At 40.7% G+C, this 20,445-nt stretch overlaps 1 protein-coding gene across 1 annotated transcript; it reads right to left on the bottom strand.

The window, feature by feature from the left end:
* Positions 1–1,970: 1,970 nt before the first annotated feature.
* sec24d (SEC24 homolog D, COPII coat complex component) lies at positions 1,971–18,945 on the bottom strand. Its single transcript, XM_041031386.1, has 23 exons — positions 18,869–18,945; positions 17,599–17,813; positions 16,767–16,872; positions 16,384–16,520; positions 15,806–16,156; positions 15,519–15,640; positions 15,139–15,250; positions 14,818–14,945; positions 12,839–12,977; positions 12,536–12,651; positions 11,468–11,592; positions 9,551–9,742; positions 9,171–9,264; positions 8,316–8,432; positions 7,968–8,138; positions 7,254–7,350; positions 6,997–7,142; positions 6,744–6,882; positions 5,979–6,097; positions 5,660–5,839; positions 5,148–5,339; positions 4,505–4,594; positions 1,971–3,936 (listed from the first exon to the last, which is right to left on the bottom strand). The coding sequence occupies exons 2-23, from the start codon at positions 17,747–17,749 to the stop codon at positions 3,796–3,798; spliced, it is 3,165 nt and encodes a 1,054-aa protein (XP_040887320.1). The 5' UTR covers positions 17,750–17,813; positions 18,869–18,945; the 3' UTR covers positions 1,971–3,795.
* Between the last annotated feature and the right edge of the window lie 1,500 nt (positions 18,946–20,445).

Raw genomic sequence — 20,445 nt, 5'->3', positions numbered from 1 at the left:
TAAATTGTATATACTATAGATAAAGTGATAGATAAGAACTCTATGAGAAACTTTTCAACTTTGTTCATGTTTACTTGCCAACTAGAATGAGACAACACAAGGATTGTATTGATGTCAAAATCGGACCATAATATCGATGGTTTGTCTACAGAAGCACACAGGTAGCTATATTTACCATGAGTATAACATTAGACGATATCCTTGTCATAAAATAAATGCTGCTTTCAGTGTATTTCATTTAACCCTATGTATGTATATTCCCTGTAAAGGAAACCATCAATCAGTATGTTTTTATTTAGTTTTTGAAGCACTGTTTAGGAGTTTACACTAAGAACAGTGTTTGAGGTTATTTATATGATATTATGGTCATTGTACAAAAGATTGTCAGTTGTACAGTATTAAAATGAAAATTCGCTCTCGGGTGAATTTCAGGTCTTTAGATTTGTTCATATAATTCACTGTTTTTATTAAGAGAGGGCAGTGGGGTTTGTTTGTTGATACAAACTTTGTATTATACTCATTATTTTTGATTTGTCGGCTAATACTCTTCCTGCTGTTTCCCTCCTCCTCGTGCTGTGGGCTGAAGTCCAGCTGCCCACACCGATCCAGCCTTGATTGGTTCCTGCTGTCTCTGATTAAAGCATTGATTGGCCCCAAATGTGAGCAAACACAAGGCATGCTGGGTAAAAGTCTCACTTACTGACGGCCTCTAGCTCATTGGAAACTACTGGATCACTGAGAGCAATGTCTGGACATTATGTAAGTAAGAGTGCTTCAGTCTCTTTTTTTTATTTTTTATTTTTTTGGATGTTGGATATAGGAAGTATCCATCACACCAGCTGGAAATCTGACTTATACTTGACAGTTGGTTGATATGTGGTGAATATTTTGAAGCATTTGGCAGTTTATCATGTTGTTTTTCATTCAAAGCGTTGGTACAGCATGTCACTACTGCAGTCACAAACATAAAAAATCTCCCCAGTGACGCATGTTGGTCATCCGTTAATGTCGCGAAGAAAACGGCACATTTCTCTCAATTGTATTCTTTTTATTCATGTTACTGGAGATGATGTGTATAATATTTCCATCAAGAAAAGCATCAAACCTGCCATTTTTCCCCCCTTGGTTTGTGTTTGTGTGCCTTACACTTTGTAAAACTGTATGTTTGGTTGGCAATTCCGTTTTTATTATTCTCAGTATGTTTGTGAAAAAGTAACTGCATTAAATAGGGAAAACCCCTATGACATTACTCGCTTTGAAAACATCCCAGTGGATGCAGAGACTTCCTACTTTCTGAAAATGATAAGGCATTTTTACATTTCCTCTGTAAATACCATCCAGAGCTTCAGAGTCAGATGAGAAAATAAAATATGCACCGCAAACTTTTAAATTTGTGTTATCTTAGAGAGAGGATGTCTTATAGTGCTGTGATGGTCCATACACAGTATCGATTTCAAGCTGGCAAATTCTGCAATTCACACTGAAAAAACTTAATACAATGAAGTAAATGTTTTAACCAAATGTTACTTCAGATATCACAATACTACTCTAATCCGGCAGCTCTTCTTCTTTTGCTGTACAGTTCTTCTAATAGTGCACGTTAAATTAGTCCGTTTGATTGAAATGAAATCCTTCATGATGAGATTCGTCTGGACAGTTGCTCAGACAGACCAGATTATTTATTCAGAGATGTTTTTGTATGTTCCTCCAAGTTTATTATCTAGAAAAGAAAGCGCATGTAGTGAATCCAATAGTATATTGTTCTTTTCAGTCATCTGATGCCCCCTCATGGCGACAAGAGGATAAAACACACACTGAGACCGAAATCCTTTTTGCCACCTGGTCTGGATCAAATTAAACTCCACATCCACAGAGGTCATGATATAAGTGTTGTGTATGTCTGACGGCTGACGGCCTCTAGCTTAACTTAATTGCTAATTAAGTATAGGCGTCAAAAAAATAAAAAAAAGTCAGAGTCAAGGATTTAATTAGACAAAAGTTTGTTTAGGGTTGGAATAAATGTACATGGCACACCAAGCCCATCTTTCCAGTTCAATTCAAATCACTGCTTCCAACTTCAAATAGTAAGGTACTCAAATTACCTGAGATAAGTTTGCATACAAACCACATAGATTGAAATCAGCCATAGACCTCTAGGACATGTACATTTTAACATATCTTTTCACAACTATTATATCAACTTAAGGCAGATTGTACGATTGTTGAAAACAAGTTGTGTATTTCATGTACAAAAAAGCTTTGACGGCCACACGTACACAAGATGGAACAATATTTATCAAACGAGGAACATGAATTACGCAGAAGCTTTATAAAAACACACAAGGCGATACAGTATGATGCTATAACTGTGCTGGAACTCATGACTGAAATGTTACATGTTATCATGAAGATTATAATTATTAGCATAACAAGATTTTACTGAATTTGGGTGGTTGAACAGTGAGCCAATGTTTGATGTGTTGGTCCTGACAGAGGTTTTCTCTTTTCTCTGAAAATCTGCTGGCACTCTTTTTCATAAAAATATGACATTGTTGGAGGTTGTTTGCTAGTATTTGTCAGAATGAATCACTTGTTTGGTGTGAGAGAGAAAAGCTTTGTATTTGGTCCCTGTAACTCCTTCCCTTTTTAATTCCTCTTGGCATCGTTAGCAGTCCGTTCCTCTTCCTCATTGTAAATTTAAATAAGTATCCCTAAAACAACCGTCTTTAGCACCAAATCTGACTCATCTGCTGGAGAAACGTGTCGTTGGTCCTCTTTCTCTATGTAGAGCAGCTGTGTTCATTTCGTTGTATTCTCAGAACACCAAAACAGAACATTTCTGCGTCACTGCACATTGTGAAGATAAACTCTCAGCCATAAATGGTCAAAGAATCTGATTTTTGGTGGGGGCACCTGTGAATCAAATGCTCTGAATCACTGAATGACAGGAACAATTTTCAGTCCTGGCAAACCAGTGGCTTTTGATTTGGCACTGCTGCTTCTAAATTATGAATGATGATGATTATCGGGTACTGTGGATACACAGCTTGAATATTCATTTTCCACTAGGACAGCAAAAGTGTGATTAAAATGTAGAAACCTCTGTAAGTCATTTTAAAAACTGTGAAATTTCTTTGTGTTTATTGTTTAAAAAAAGAAATTAAGACTTTAAATTGAGTTACTGAGTCTCCTTTACATATTTCTTATAGTTCTTGGGAGAGTAACAAACACTGGCATTTGAGTTTCAGAGTATGGCCCACAAATAACCCCTTGTCTTATCCAGACCCTGTAAATCTACAAAGTGAAAAGGAAAAAAAAAACATTTTAATCAACTGAACACGCAGTGGAGATCTATGTTGTATTGTTTAAGCCTGAGGGCTTGATGCCAAAATGCATTTCAACCTCAGGCACTGATGTCATTTCAGTCTCCACAGTCCATCACACAGAGCATCTGTGCGGGAAAGGCTGGATATGTTGTCCATTTCATTCCTCCAGATTTACTTGGAAGTTCCTCAAGTGACAAGTGGTTATTTGAAGATCATACTGTGTGTATACTAAAAGATGACAAAGGCATGTAGGAAAGGCAGCTGTGGACTCTGGAGGTTGAATCTCAAAAGGCTTTCCCTGGTTCCCTGTTCTGTCTCTGTAAAACACTTAAAAAGTTTCTATGGACCCTCCTTAAGATTCGAACGGAACCTACTGAGACTGACCCCGTGAGATCTGCGTGTGGTCCACTAGATGCCATGTTTCTCCCAGGTCAGTCTCGTTGGGAACACTGAGGACGAGCGTTTGGGGTTAAGTGAGCAGCTGCCTGATCTCTTGGTGAACGTAGCAAAGGAAGTCCATGTAGGAGGCACCGCCGTGCAGACCTTTATCCTCCACTAGGAACTGACGGAACAGAATCTCTGGTTTGTCCCTCTGCCTCACGATTAGGAGCTGAGCAGAGCAGGGAAAGAAAGTTCCAGTTAAAATGCAGTCACAATATTTGATGCATTGTTAAGGTGACAAACTACCTAAACTAACTAATTATATTTTTTGTATGTATGTCTTCTTTTTAATTGAAAGATTTGAACTGCATGGTCAATCATTTTTCTCCATATTTGACCAGCCATGATGCCTGAGGCCACCAAGCAGCAAGGACATGTACCAGCAGAGCTCACTAACATTTGGTAGCCTATCCATCCATTTTGAGTACCACAAACTGTATCCTTAAATTGTGCTTTGGTTTGGTCAACTGCCTTATGTGGAAAATGGCAATAAAAAGGTTCATGTTGCAGTTGTGGGGCTATTGTTGTATTTACATACTCACTCCACTAGGGGGAGGCAGACGTCATTAAAAGCTGGCTGGCAGTTGGCTTCAATTTGTTCCTCAGCCAAAGTGTTCTGTCTTGTACTGACTGATTAAGTCTTGCTTGTTGATTGTGTTTTCAGCACAAAAAACAACAAGCATTTAACCTGTTAACCATGATAGATTTGGGGATTGTTACTAGCTTTACACTCTTACCTTCATGGAGTTCGGCCTCTTTTCAAGCAGGCCGCTGATGAGGGATCGGACCTTCTTTGATAATGGGTTGTCCAGCTCTGGCAGCGCACCCTGAAAAACACAATTAGAAGTTTGATTAGTCTACAGGTATAAGGCTAAACCTGCGACAACTTAAAAACAGTTTTTTGTTAATGTTCTACTTTTCCTTTCAATGCTGGTACTGATTGTCTGCCTCCTTCCTGCGTGTAACAGAACCACATGTTGAAGTGTTGTTTGAGTTTTGCCTTGAAAATAAATGTCTTTCCTTGAACTTGGTTTAAGCTTCACATATGTTAAATTACTGTTGATTCAATCAGTGCAGAACACTTTACAGGTTACACATGTGGGGCTGTTCTACTTTTTGGATCAAATGATTCATAATGGATCAAGTCATAGTCTGATTGTGACATTTTATTATGAATTCAGTGTCTATTTCTCAAAACTGGACTTTTAGCTCCAGGGCATATTGCCCAACTAAATATCCAGACATTCTCTCACCGTACTGTAATGCCTCCAGGCACCACAGAGGTACGAAAATCTCTCATCTGATATCTCTAAATACAGATACTGTTTTATTTGGTTTATAAATGTGTTTGGATCGAAGTGCTATTTAATGAATTCTGACCATTTGTCCTTGCAGGTGTGCGAGGGAGGGCAGGTTGAAGATGCTTTGGATGAGGTCAGGTGAGCTTGCTTGGCCCAGCCACAGAAACATAGAGTGGCCGTTCTCCAGCAGGAACATGCCAGAGTCTGCAAGGCGCTCCTCTGAACAGCGCACTGGAGAAGGCAGAGCCTCGCTGTTAACATCCATGTTGTGCTAAAAAAAAAAAATGAAATGAAATGGTAGAGTTCACAAAGCACCTGTGAAAATATAAATACACACTACCCTCTATTCACCAAATGTATAAAATATTACTCAAAATTGATCCTGATTCTGACTTAAAATGTCTCTGATTCGTCTTTAGGTCCAAACATCTCTGCTCTGGATTTTAAGAGACTCTTCGGCAGGGGGCAAATGTGTGTGAGTGAACTTATCTCAACAATATAGCTGCAAAAAGTATGTATAAAATGCCTAGAATAGAGAAAAGTGAGCGCCTCAGAAGGTTACAGCGCAGTATGTGTGATAGTGACCCTCACCAGTGGGATGAGGCGCGGGTAGAGAAGCAGCTGCGTGTCCTCCACCCCCATGGCCAAGACCGACAACCTCTGATGGGCTCTGTCGTCTGTGGAGAGCTCTGTGCTGCCCACCAAGGGAGCACTTTTCATCAGGCTGTTCATGTAGACTGGGAACACCTTCATGGCATCAGGCAGGATCAGCTTCATATGGACACATGCATAAAAATGTTACTTACTTTCTAAGAGATGACTGGAGTATTATTAAATCTTTAGTTAGAGACACATCAATCCACAATCCTGAATTCAACAAAGTGCTTTGCAGGTGCTGTCCTGCACTGACCTGGCTGGCAGCGGAGGGGCTGGCGCAGTTCTTCCTGTAGCAGGCCAACATGTGGGCTGTCTGGTTGACCAGGATCTCCCTCACATTCTTTAGAGGCTGATTCAATATGGCACGGTAAGCTGAGTGGGCATGAGAAAAGGTTAGTTAAGAGACGAGAGAGGGGGAGGAGTGGAACACAGGGGCCTAACTGGCAGTTAAGGATGGAGTGGATGATTTAAAAAAAAAAAAAAAAAGAAGACATCAGGCAGTGGAAGAAAGGAGCACACAAAGGAGCTGAAGAGTGGCAGGACCAGTGAGAGAAGGCAACTTAAGGTCAGTAATACGACTGTGATTAAGGTTTGCTATGTGCAGATTAGAGAACGCCTCAGTGTCGTCTGTGCTTTATGTGAAACATGTGGTCCTTATTTCCACAACTCATTCTTCTTTTACTCATAAGTCAGTGAGCATTTGTAGATCATCAAGTGATGCATGGGGTGAATTCACCAAAGGTCAAAATGATGCGGCAGCACATCAGCAGCAGCTATGTAGACACTGCATTACACCTCCAAATTAAGACAGCTGACTGCATAGGATGACTCCCTCCTTAAATAATGGACTGTTCACTGACGACCATGAGAGGAAAAATGCATTATTTCTGTGTTTGGCTATAGAGTACCAATCTCTGCTTTATGTACAAACTTTAAGTGAAAGTCAAAATGAGGCCACAAGTGTGGGAGAGACTATCTCTGTGAATTTTAGTACAGTTCGATGGAAAAGCGCAGTCACCTGATTTGGCAAAGAAGTTGATGAGTGAGTCGGTCTCACAGCTCATGTACAGCTCTGACAACTGTGAGCTGCAGTTCAGACTGAGGTTGTGGATACGCAGGCGTCGCTGGCCGCTGATGGTGGTGTACAGCAAGGCACACTGGGAAAAGAGGTGCAAACGTGAGCTAGAGCCAGACCTCAGGAGTTTAACTCCTGACGGACAGTGATAGCAATTTAGATATTTTTACATTTTACTTTTTTAAAAGACGCGTACCTGCATGAGTGCCCCAGCCTCCTCGCCAAGTGTGTCATCATGCTTGAACTCAACAGTCACAGCCTTGTCACAATCCACAGCTGCCATCTCTATATCTGTGGTGTTGTTCATATGGATGGCACCAAAGAAGTCTGTGGCTCTGAAGCCTGAAGACAGACAGACACAAACGTGTAAAGTACAGAGAGGCCACTCCTTACAGTACAAGGGTAATCTTGAGTGATTACACAGCAAATTTAAAATGTGCTATTGTTCCTTACCTGTACTGGTACGAACGCGCATGATGGCATCAAATCCAATGCTCTTCTGCACATCTTTCCTTAGGTCTCTGAGGAAATGCTCCCCATCTGTCTCCACCTGACAAGGAAAAGTACATTTGGGTGAGAAGCAAGTATTGTATGTGCATAAGCTATAACCAGCAGATGGCAGTATTGTCACTATTTGGTCTAATGCCAATGACAAGCATGAGGACTGGGGCTTATAAATGCACCTGAACGCAATTCATTTCATCTAAAACCAAGAGAGATGTTTTACTGAAATGTCAGTTTGAGCAACAGCAAGAAATAAATGAATATTAAATGAGATGTTTTCTTTTTTTGTGGAGAGTTAAAATACTATAGGTAGTAGTGACAGTGTTTTGTGTTTAACACCCACATTGCAGTGTTATTTATGAAGTATTTCAGTATAGATTTAGTCTGTGTGTGTTTAACTGAACTGCTCTGCCTTAGTATGTAATGTGTTTGTACAGTTTAGAGCCATTTCCCATGCTTGTTGCACCATTCCTTTGGGACAGCTCTATATTAGACTGTGGGTACTGTGCAAAAGCTATTATGTGAACACAACTAGGTTTTATTAAGCTGCAAATTCATTTGCCTTTGTGTTAAATTATGGCTTCTACTGTATCTTGTATGCATTGGTTTGCAACGTGCAGTGTGTGTTTTTGAATGGCCTAAACCAAACAGCCGAATGCGTACCTGGAAGTTGTTGTACTTGTAGACGGAGCCTCCTGTGTGCGAGGGCACATCAGCCATGGTTGCCAAGTCCACGTACTGGCTGGGAAAGAGGAAGAGATCCACACAGCAGCCCTGTGCCACACAGTCCTTCGACAGTTGCTCGTACACGCCTTTCTGAGGCTGGAACAGGGTCTGTGGAAAAACAGACAGTTCAGAGGGGTGAGTCAGCAGTCCCCTGTCGTAGCATTCTCACATTTTAAACAAAGCTTAAACATAACATCAAGCAGACTGAGTCCAGGTCTACCCCCTGTGTTTACTCAATCTACATCTGCCAGCACTCAAGTCCACTCAACATAAAAAGCTACTCACTTTCTCTTTCTCGGTGTTGACCAGCTTTTTGTCATCCCTGTTTTTCAGTTTGCCGGGAGCCTCAGCAGTGGGCATGGAGGAGTGGAAGATGAAGAGCTTCCCGCTACACTCTGCTGCCTGGAGGTGAAAAAACGGTGAGAGACAGAAGTGATTAAGCATCTCAAAAAGAAGGTCAGACTAAGGTGTGTAGCGTGTTTGCATCAGGAAGGATCCTGATGCATTGTTTAAAGTAAAAAGTACTTAGGTCAGGAGGTGCAACCTTCAAATCTTGCATAGGATCAAATTATTTTAATAATACTTGTTTGCAGAGCCCTCCTCTGTGTTGCCAAATAAACTGATACAGAAGAGATAAAGATGTAAGAAATATTCATAATAACAATGTGAACATCAACAGGCATGAAAAAATAAACAAGGAGTCACTGGCTATTTGCTATTGTGTAATATTACAACTGCATCCAATTAAAAGCTGTGTGTGAACTTTTCCTTTAGTGTGCGCCAAAGCGCTGACCTCATATCACTGGGAAAGTTTATTGGACTTCAAAGTAAACACAAACATATCGGGGGAAAAAGAAACTTGTTGCTTCACTGAGTTGATAGGTTGAATGAGTTCAGATGTAAATGCCAGAGTTGGCGTGAGCAATAAATCTGAAATATTTTGACAAACTGAAACAATCTTGTGGGGGTGGGTGCAGTGCCATTTGTCTTTTGTTTAGATTTAAATAAGTTGACCTTTTTCAAACACAGCATTATTGGAATTTATGAGTATAAAGATAAAAAAAATCGCATGGTTCAAGGAGGTTGCTGTAGGCCCCTACACTTCCACTTCATGTTGACAGATGTCACCCTGTGGCTAACCTTAAATGCCTCCACGCCGGCCTGGATGACAGGGGCAAAGACCGTTTCGCTCTCGTTGGTGTCTGCAAACATGTCAGGGATCTGGTCCAGGAGGCTGCAGACAAAGGGACAGGATTATCACGTCAAGTAAAAACCTCAATATTGATTCATTTTGTCTTTCTCATGCATTATTTTTAACTTCTTTAAGTTCTTTAAATGTTAAATTGAAGCCACGTTAACCTCAATGCTAAATGAAACAGTATCCTGTCAAGTGATATAAAAATAAACTGGATTAAATTCCAGAGAACTCTTGAGGACATGCCTAATTCATTCTTTCCCTACACGATGGGGCTTCCAAGATAAACAGTTCTCCCTCAAACTAATGATGAGCTGGATCTTACTTGTAGATAACAGCCCTCGAGTCCTGGTAGTTGACGAGGAAGCCATCAAGCAGCGGGACGAACATCTCAGCCGTGTCTGAAACCACCATCATCTGGGGCTGGGCCAAAGCGCTCTTCACGTTGTAGAAGTGGAGGACTTTGTTGTAGGTGACGAATCCGACCTTAATCGCTGAGCTCTCCACACCTTCCTCTCTGGTAAGGGCAAGACAACAAGCATTTGTGAACACTGGATGTTTCTAGTAAGTCAGGACAAATGTTATTTACAATGGCTGGATGTGTGCTGTGTATAAAATCCTGTTTGTCCAACATGTCAGAGCCGTGTTTGTGGCTGCCTGTCATGTTTACAAGAATGTATATTTCTACTCCACAATAACGTCCCTCTTCTACAACAGTAAAGCACAGACGCTGTTATTTAAACAATATAACGAATCTTGCACTTCGCTAATGCAAAAGAAAACACAGGACAAGAATCTGGTTTATCTTTGAGATGCACAGGACTTTCAAGCACCATTTTCACCTATTAAAAGGTCCATTTCCCATCCATGTCAAATAGTCAAGTATAAACATCCTTCCAAGATGGAAAGATGTGTGCCTTAAGTGTGGATTCACTAAAAAGGAAGAAAATAACTGCTATAAGTTTACAAAAAGTCATGCCTGCTATTTTCATTTTTTATCTTTTCCTGTTTCTCTCACTACAAAATTAAAAAAAAAAAAAAAAAAACACCTTTTGGCTTTAGTAGCTAAGTGTTACTTAATGAAATAAAGACACAAAAACTCCCTGACATTTACCAGAAGACTCTGGATTCGGGTGTGGAACCAGTAGCTAAGCTGAACCAAAACCATGCATCAAAAGCCTTCACCATCATGGTAATTTAAAAGCATTCTTTACTGACACTGCCAACTGCAGTTTGTAGGTCTCTCTTCTTAAATCACGCAGACACACTATGGAGCGTGTACTGTGGCTTAGAACAGAAAATATGCCGCTGGTTAACTGGGATCCCACGGCTCCTCTATGAACATTAGCCACAGGTGCTGTTGGATATTACAGATTCAGAATGGATTTTATTTTGTTCTTTCTCACACCAGACAGTGATTAAAAGATGTCACTGCAAGACTTGTTCTGCATCTGCATTTATTTAAACCAGACTCGAGCTGTATCTCCAGTGAATTTGGCAAATGCTGCAGAGTTACATGAAAAATACACATGTCCAGTGTCTTTAATTTAGTGCCTGTAAAAACAAAAGCCGAGATTCAAACGCAGCTGAAGAGGGGGCTTATCTTAAGTACACTTCTCCTAAGTGTTTAAAGGATGATGTAATGGCAGCAGACAAATATGGAGATATTGTTACTGGCACTAATGAAGCAGAGAGAAGAAAGATTCCAAGTTATTTTAGGAGTAACCAGGTGAAGTTAATCATCTTCTCCTTCACGATAAATCAAAAAGCTCACTTTCAGAACAGTGGTTACCACAAATATCAGAGATGTCTGTACAAAGTTGTTTTTTTGGTTTTGTTTTGTGTTTGTTTTGGATCCATGCACTATAATATTTCTGCTTTTTGGAAGCCTTGGTGCCCGCCTTAACCCACACCCACCATCTGCAAAACGTCACGCAAGAATATTCAGCTGATGAGAACAACCAGTTGGCTTGATGTTTAGGACTTGAGGGAAGTCCTTTTTTGGCAAGACATATGTTGGATGTGAACCGAATTAACAGCATTTAGTTTTGTGTTCTAAACAGAATCTGATGCAGTTTTATTGAGGATATGTGATGAGGAAAGTGGTGATAGCGGAAGTGCTGTGATCCCCCTGGCCTCTACAAGTATATAATGCACTTAGTGTAGCAAATAATACATATTATATTCCTCTCTGTGCAGTGTGAGTGAGTGCATGTGGTTTTCTGAGTTACGGTGTGTGTACCTGGGCAGCTTCTCCAGCAGAGTCTTCAGCTCATCACATATCAGTTTGACCAGGCCACTTTTAATGTTGTTATAGGACACGTCAATCATGAAGATGTAGGCAGGAGGATTCGGAGGCTTGTTGTTCTGTGGGAGAAGAAGCAGCAGGTGTAATGAATTCGATGAATTAATGAATTATAAATATATTTCCAAGCTATCATGGCTTGATGGGCGTGCAGCATAAAATGCTTTATTTCAAAATGACATTTATCAATTATTCTTCTTTTCAGTCCTGTATACTTTAACTTAAGTTTTAATCATAGCATATCAACAGAGAGTCGAACCTGGAATCTACTGTTATGTCTTCCACCTTAAGTTTCTGTTATTAGTTCTCAGATACCAGAGATGTTTCCACTATGGCTTGCTTATAACTTGGGGTAGCTGTGAGGAGACTGGCAGGTATGAATTCCTGAATGGAGGGCAATGGCAATGCTGTTTGTGAGGAGAGGTGTCAGGAAGACACTGTTATGTTTCCACAGTTACAACCCATGACAAGACACTCACCTTGCAGGCTTTTGTTTAATAGCTGGCCCACAGAGGGTGTTTATCAGTCTTAATAAACAGAAGAAAAGTAGGCCAGTGGAGTGACTCAGCTTTGCCAACGTACTCTGACCCTCTAATGCTGTTCTCAACAGGCCACAGCCTCCACGGGGAAACAGCGTTGACTGGAATTGTCTTTTTTTTTTGTTTTCAAAATAACTGAGCTGAACATTTTCTGTCCTGCAATCAGCTTTGATATAATCAACGTGCTGAATAATGCAGCGCGACTGCCAAAAGTTCCTTCAGAAAAATGAGTAATGCAGTCCTGTAGATGCTAATCTCTTGTATCATTTCAGGCAGACTGTGAGAACCATCCATTTCAAGTGACAAATCTTTTATGACACTTTTGGTGACATAATCTGCATAAACCCTGCTTTACCCTAGCAAACAATTCCTGAATGTAAGTGCTTATCTCTACTGTTCAGCTTAATGCAATCTGCACAATGTGTATTGAATAGCAGTCAACAGATCTTGAGTTGTCCTCCTGTACCTTGCAGTAGTCCAGGGTGGCTACAAACTCATAGGATCCCAAGGACAGCTCAGGCCTCTCATAGAAGTCCACCCTCCGCCCCATGTGGTCAAGATGTTGGAAATAGAAGACTGGGACTGGGGTAAGAAATAAAACTGAATTTAGAACTGTGCACAATATATTCAGAGTTGTTTTACCCATTGTCTTATTTAAATTTAACTTTCCTTTTTGATTTCAAAAGTTGAGGTTTCTTTTTCTGGCTGCTTAAAATGTTTAGGAAGACAGAACTTTTTTTTTTTTTTTTTTTTTTGCATAGTACTGTACCTTCATTGACACAGTTGCAGAAACCACACTGGAAGCGACGACCACCATCGATAAACTGCATGTAGGGACATATGTAGGCCTTGCATCGATTGCAGCGGATGGGGCCTGTCTCACCATGGTTCACAACATACAGAGGAGTCTACACACAGACAGACACAAAAGACATTGCGGTCAGGTTTTTAACAACTGTTCCCAAATTAATTCAGGCCCTTGTATTTTTATAAAAAGAATTACTGTTCCTTAAAAATAAATAGATGACTAAACTAAATTCTTCAGTGAATACAGAAAAGCACTTCTATTTTACAATGTCTGGATCATGGGTTATTTCTTTTTTGTAGAATGCTTCGGGTGTCTATACTCACTGTAATGTTTCCCATGCTTTCAGCAATACAACATTCACCATGCTCTTGCACATGCTTTATAACTATGTAAATTCTGCTTTGTCAGAAGCAACAGTTATTCCATGGCACCCAAACAATACACACTGCATATACAGAACATTTGTCTCTTGTGGAATAAGGATGCTTAGGGTGAAGCTGTTTAATATATACCACAGCACTGTTACTGAGTACCATAGCCCAGCTCTATGCAGTACTGTTTATTTAAAGCTCTCTGCATGCTTTGACACAACATAAATTGAAAATGTTTGCTTCAAATGACCTCAACTGCCACAAAACACATCCAGACAAGGCAGCAAGTAGGTTTATTATTAGACTGAGGATTTAAAGGGTGGAGAGTTAAAGTGTTTACAGTAACTTAGGGCTGTTTACCCAGTGCAGCGACCAAAACCTGTTGGATGATAAAACAATGAATCCAACATCCAAGCACAACAGCATACTCCTTTGAGTTATGTATAAACCTAGAGCAATGATTTAGTTGTACCATTCTGATATATTTCTGGTGGGAATATGCTCCGTGCTGCACTGTGTGGAATCAAATCTAAGAGTGCAATACACTTTGGGTTGATTGCTATTGTATAAACGTCCTTTCTTCTTCAGTGGTCCCTGCAGATCTGACATTAGCTAATTAGCCTAAAGCCAGATGAGAGAAAGTTAACATTGCCTAAAAAGGCCAATTGGTGCCTGGGACAAGGCGAGTGCAGGGGGAAAATATCTAAGGCAGGATTCTTGGACCACACATGATCCAAAAGGAGGTCATTCACAGGACAAATTAACTTCTAGTGCTATAATACATCTGTCAAAGAGGAAATAAATCTGGTGTTTGTCTGTTTTGGAAAATCTAATGGACTAAAGTGAATTGTATTTTTTTTTAGTCTAAAACGCAAACAAAATACAGATAAGAGGAAATTTTAGACAAAACAATTCATCTCAATTAAGGCCTGAGCTTCCTAAGAACTGCCGTAACAGCTAAGCTATACAATGCACCAATCCTCCAAAATTTAGACTGCAGAAAAACACCACACCACCAGTGTTCTAGTAAGTTTCCTAAGTCATTATTGAGATAACAGTGTGCAGAATTTCCAGAACACATTGCACTCTGGGGACAGAAATGCTTCCTGGTTTTGCATTCACTGTTTCCCATTTATAGAAATTAGGCACAGCCAAGATGACTGTTCTGTAGGATTTGTTTTCCTTAAAAAAGTCTGCAATCAGATGCAAAAAGTGCAAATTGATTGACAAGATGTAAGATGAACTGATGTATAAACATATAGAGTGGAGAAAAAAATGATCAAAACTCTGGACACAATGCTGCATCCCTGCCCACTCAAGTGATGGATGCTTCCCAACACAAAAAGAATCCTCCATCTGTGGGTGTGACACTGGCATATATTAGCATTTGCCACTGCAAGAGTTACACTTTTAGCACTCCTTTTTTTTCCTCAGCTGCTAGAAATCTGACCAGTCTATCTCTCTCTTTTTGGCTGATCTAAGCGGGTGATTAGGTATTGTTGATTTAACAGAAAATGTGATTTTACATGGGGAAACTGGCTTTTAGTTAAATGTAAAATCATGACTTACCTCATTCTTTGGCAAACTGGCAAAGGGTTTAATGATGGAAGCCAGAGGCACATGGCACTGTTTGGCCAGATCAGCAGTGCAGGGTAGGGAGTAGGTGGTGCAGCGTATGAACCTGGGACTTGCATTGCCTGTGATTTAGCAAAAAGAAGGGTCAGTGACCTTCATAGAGAGAAAGATGTGTGGACCCAGTGAATCAGTGTTAATAGTCCTTAAGGAAATATCTACCTTTTGCAAGCATTTAACTTACAAAGTATACACAACAAATAACATAAAAACTGCTGAACTTGATGTGCTCAACTTTGAAGTGTTGTTTTGGGTTACCTTGGTCCTGCACTGTGAAGTCAGAGGTGACCAGAGGTGGAACCTGTCCTCTGATGTTTGTGCTAAAGACCTTTCCTCCTCGTTTCACTTGGTCATCCTCAATGACTTGGATCTAAAGTAGACAAGTTTTGCATTACAGTACAATCTGACAATCCCTTAGAACTTAGGTTAGGTGAATACCATGTTTTAAAAGGAATACTTCATTAATACAGACAGCCTAACTACATGACAGATAAATATGCAATGTTCATCATGCCTTTGTCTGACACCTTTTGAAGATTTGATAAGCTGCTGGTTCAGGACAGAAAATGTTCTGCGACATATGTGGTATGTTGGTATGTGAAGGTATGCATTCCCAGGAGGATTAGTTGTCAACTCACTATGCTTGGGATAGAGTCAGGGTCCAGTTTCTTCTGTGGTGGGCCAGCCAGTGCAGCTGGCGCTCCGGGGAAGGCCCCTGGCATACCTGGCTGGGGCCCAGTCATGTGCCCCCCAAACTGACCTATACATTAAAACAGGACATATTTTACCCTGAACTAATGACCATGTATCAACAACTCTACGAGTAAGTTACTAATACAAACTGATTGCAAAAAAACAAGCAGTGATATGCCCTTAAAGATGCTTCTTTCTGCTCTCAATGCTTTGTTTACAGAATTAGAGTTACCTGCTTGTTGTGGGTATCCCACTGAACCAGCAGCTCCAGGACCAGGCTGTTGGAAACCTCCAGGGCCTGGAGGAGGTGGCCCAGGGAAAGGTCTACCCATGCCTGCCATTGGTGGGCCTGCCATCGGAGGACCTGCCATTGGTGAACCTGCCATTGGAGGACCTGCCATTGACATGCTTGCTGGGGGTGACTGTGGCGGAGACATCTGGGGGTTCATTTGTTGGGACATGTGGGGTGACTGCGGGGCCGGAGGCATCTGTGGCTGGCCCATTGCTGGTGGAGGAGGTGTCTGGAAAGGCTGCTGGGCTACAGAGCTTGTTGGTGGAGGAGGGCTCTGCATGGGTCCTGGAGCTACACGAGGAAGAACATGGCCACAGTACATTAATCATAGGTCTGGTTTTTCCTATCACAGGCAACACTATCATTTAGACCTTAGGGCACCGATTCTGTGGCTGTTGACAGATAATATTGAAAGCCAGCGATACTTCACTACACAGTGAACACATGTCTGTTTTTATGAATGACACACCCTGCTGTAGGATCAGCAGTAGGCATAAATTTGTTATAAGCAAACTTACCATAACTGCCCAAGTTCATAGCATTCATTTGATTGGTGAGCTGCTGTGCTGCAGGCGGGCCTGGTGAGGGCATGCTGTTATATGGGGACTGTGGAAGTTGTCCATAAGCAGCAGACACAGCTGGTGGAGCAGGGTACCTGAGGAGTACAAGATCAGAAGGTAAAGTGTGGTCTATTTTTGACAAAGTGCCTTATGCTTAAAGCTGCCGCTCATTTCCCTTTTGTAGTATATCATCACTGAATGTCTGTATTGTTTTCTTTATGCAGCTGAGCAAATTAACCAATCATCATTAATCAGCCCCAATACTCCTTTTACACATTCATAACCTATCTGTGTCAGAGATTAGCCTTTCCAAGCAGTTGATTTTTGGTCAAAATCGTTACCTTTGTGGATGAGCGCCATTCTGCTGGATGCTTGGATTGTACTGACTGGACACTGGAGGTGGAGGCATACCAGCAGCAGAGGAGGAAACTGGTGATTTCATCATACCTGCAGTGAGTAAATGACACCATGTGTGCTTCACTATACCAGGAGTAAATCTATTCTAGTTCCAAACCTCAGTATATTCCAATGAAGTAAAGTTTGCCAAAGGGCCTGAACATGACTTTTTTTTGTTCCTGGACTTTGTCTGTGAGCTCAGGGTTCTTAGAGAGTCTTTTTGCTCATTGATATGGACATGAGCAGATCTCTTTGCCTGAAATGGTTGATCCAAAAAGAAACCTGGTTGCAGTGCTGTCCTAGGATTTTTAGAGCCTTCAAAAATGTGCACTGCATATAGAGCTTGCTTCAGTGTGCAGTGACATTTAAAATAAAGCCAATAAATTTACTGTGTCTTTGCTCATGCCACTGGTACTTAACATGCGTGCTATCACTGTGGCATGGTAGATGAATCATTTAAAGGCCAGACACAAATTAACTCAATGGCACATACAAAAAAACCTTCAGCTGCAAACTAAGACATGTTATGAGCCATTTTTCTGCTAAACATGCACTTCAGGGCCGTTATTTTAACACATTCATGTCCACCCAAAACATCAGATTTTACCTCTGAGAGCTTGGTAATTTTGAGCTTCTATTGCTGTTATGGAGCAAGAGCATCACAGGACTGAATGAGCTGAAACACTCTGTTTCCAGTGGCAAGATTAGACCTGTTAAATGAAAGCCTAACAACCATGTTTCTGAAACAATCCAAATACAAGAGCAAAAGTACTTTACCTGTTGGTGGAGCGGAGAATGCCTGAGGTGGTCCCCCATAATGCCCATAGAGGGGCTGTGTAGGACCACTCCCAAATCCACCTTGGTAGCCCCCCATCCCTGGCTGGGCCTGGGAGTAGGGGGGTGCAGCCACATAACCCTGTTGACTCATTTTGATGGGATGACTGTTACTGTCTTCTCATGCCAAGATGAAGGAGTTTTGACAACCTGTGAAGCTGAAAAGATGCAATTTAAAACTTGCATGATTAAAAAAAAAAACAGGAACTTAAGTGCGTCATCTTAATTTTGACAAATAGAAAAATTAAATAAGGATCTTGTCTTTCTGATGTTAGTATCACAAACCCCTATTTATGTTACTAATAAATGTATTTCTTTAATAAATGTAGTTTGTATGTTTACAGACCACACAAAAAACAACTGATATTTCCCCTCATACAATCATCACGTGTAACACTGACCTTTGACGTTGCTTATGGAGAGATAAAGCAGGCCTATCTTTAGTATTATCTTCAATACGAGTTTCTGTTTTGCTGTCAGCCATTAAAAAAAAAAAAAAAAAAAAAAAAACCACTTGTGGCTTTTCACTTGTCTAAGTTTTTCCCACAAACTCGCAATGGACTGTGGGTTTTACTGTCATCTAGGACACATTACATTAAAAACAAAAAATAAAGTTATCAGCCTGTAAACTTTCTCAATTTGTGAAATGCTTTATACCAAGCTGATGAACTTCGGCCCAGCTGGGTCAACAAAAACAACAGCTGCTTAATATGCTCAATGAAACCCCTTTAGTACTACATAATAACGCAATTTAACACATTTTACCCCGAGGAAAAGTCATACAGGAAAATAAATAATCGTGGCTAATTGTTAAGTTCTATACTTAACCTGATCTGCCACTTCCGAGAATTGCCACGTCAAAGACCGTTATGAAGGCTAAAAGTCTGAGCATCCCTACCTCTCTTCAGTTCACATCCATATGAACGGACACACACGTTTGTCCTCTTAGTAGTAAAATATTTTGCATATGACTTGTAGCTTAATACCGTATCGCAAGAATGCACTGACATGTCAGCACAGGGTTCAACGCTGATTAGCTCACATATTGACTGAAAACATCTTGCTAGCTACGCGGAAATTACTACAAAGTTTCCCTTCGCACCAGAAGCACATTCATTTCAAACATAAATGCTATAAAATAAAGAATTTCCCGGAGACTGTGTTACATATTTGTATTTACTACATGTGTAAACACTGTCGCAGTGGTATTTACCTGGATATTGGGCAGAGTCCTCTCCTCTGTCTGTTGCGCTCAGTCAAAGCAGAGTGCCACGTCAAACTCCACCAAAGCACCGGTCGCTAGGTTAGTTACGCGACGAAAATCACCCATGTCGAGAAGAAGACATATACAAAGAGTTTCCGGTTGTATATTTCAAAATAAACCCCTTATTGATGAATACACCTTCTTAAACGATATTCAGAGACGCAAACACAATGTCAGTTTCTATAGTGTATATTTTCGGAGCTTCAGGCGACAAATGTTGACGTTTTGTACGCGAAAGTATTTTTTCTCAAAACGGCACGTTATACTTATATTTTGAAGAGTAAAGAGCTGAGTTCCGGGGTTTGGTCTACGTGTTATTAGTCGACTTGACAGGGCTTTGAGTCGTGTCTGACGCTGTACGCATGCGTGAAATAGAGGGGACCCATACACGTCAGCACAGGGGATGTGGACCTGAGCGTTCCCTGTTACAGCACGCGTTTCATCAATACCTGAACGGAGAACAGCCTTCACTCTCTGTTAACATAGAAATACAGACAGAATTTTAACCTATGGATGAGGACGTCAGAATAAATTCAAACAGACTTCCACAGATGCATTGATTGGGAAATGAATAGTTGAAATTACAGGGCCACAAAAACTATAATGCATATATTTAATGAATAGGGATGTGGATAACACTGAGATATATCCCCTTTTCCCCCTTTTTAGTATGACCTTTGGGGGTCATACTAAATTTACATTTTTCCAATCTTTAGCTGTGATAGGTTACACTCAATATTTGTTTAAACGTTTAAATGCATTAGCTTTTTTGTAGTAGCTTACAGGATATATAGTTTAACAGTTAAATAAATAAATGGGATGTGATATATATGTGTGTGTGTGTGTGTGTTTATGAGATATATTTGGTAGAGAAGTCTAGCGTTAAAGCAGGGCGTTATCACACATTTACCTGTGCATTTAATACGCAGTAACAAGCTATTCTCGTGTTGCTGAGATAGTTTATAATAGTAAATTAGACCAGCGGTTTTCAAAGTGCGAGGCACGCCTCCCCTGGGGGGCGCCAGAGGGATTCAGGGGAGGCGCGGCGAGAGAAAAAATAAACCTGAAAAGACAGAAAAAGAGTGTAAACATCGAGGAGCAAAATGGATCGATTTTTAGTATGTCAAATGAAAGTGAGAGAGGGCATAGAGTCTGGGGCGAGCAGAAAACGGAGGAAGTATGACCCTGATTATTTAAAGTTTGGCTTTTCGTGTATTGGTCCTGATGATGCTCCGCTGTCACAGTGTGTTATCTGCAAAGAGGTGCTAGCTAACGACAGTATGCGACCATGTAAACTCCGGCGTCATATTGAAACCAAGCACCAAAGTTTAACGACCAAGCCGCGGGAGTTTTTTGATCGGAAACTTAATGAAATGCGGTCACAGAAGAAAGTCATCGAGGCGTTTGAGACATTGCTCCTCCCTGCTGCTAAAGATATGAAGATATGAAAACATATAGGTGTTAAAATGTGTTGAAAAAATGTGTTGAAAACAAAGGTATTAAAATGTGTTTAAAACATACAGATG

The sequence above is a fragment of the Toxotes jaculatrix genome, chromosome 23, assembly GCF_017976425.1.
Source record: "Toxotes jaculatrix isolate fToxJac2 chromosome 23, fToxJac2.pri, whole genome shotgun sequence".
Classification (NCBI taxonomy): Eukaryota; Metazoa; Chordata; class Actinopteri; family Toxotidae; genus Toxotes; species Toxotes jaculatrix.
This window is presented reverse-complemented; position numbering and strand designations above follow the sequence as displayed.

Coding starts and splice junctions, on each gene's coding strand:
- sec24d (XM_041031386.1), bottom strand. CDS start 17,749: ATGAGTCAACAGGGTTATGTGGCTGCACCCCCCTACTCCCAGGCCCAG. Junction 15,641..15,805: donor GGGATACCCACAACAAGCAG/GTAACTCTAATT, acceptor TTTAATGTATAG/GTCAGTTTGGGGGGCACATG. Junction 12,978..14,817: donor CCAGTTTGCCAAAGAATGAG/GTAAGTCATGAT, acceptor GTCTGTGTGTAG/ACTCCTCTGTATGTTGTGAA.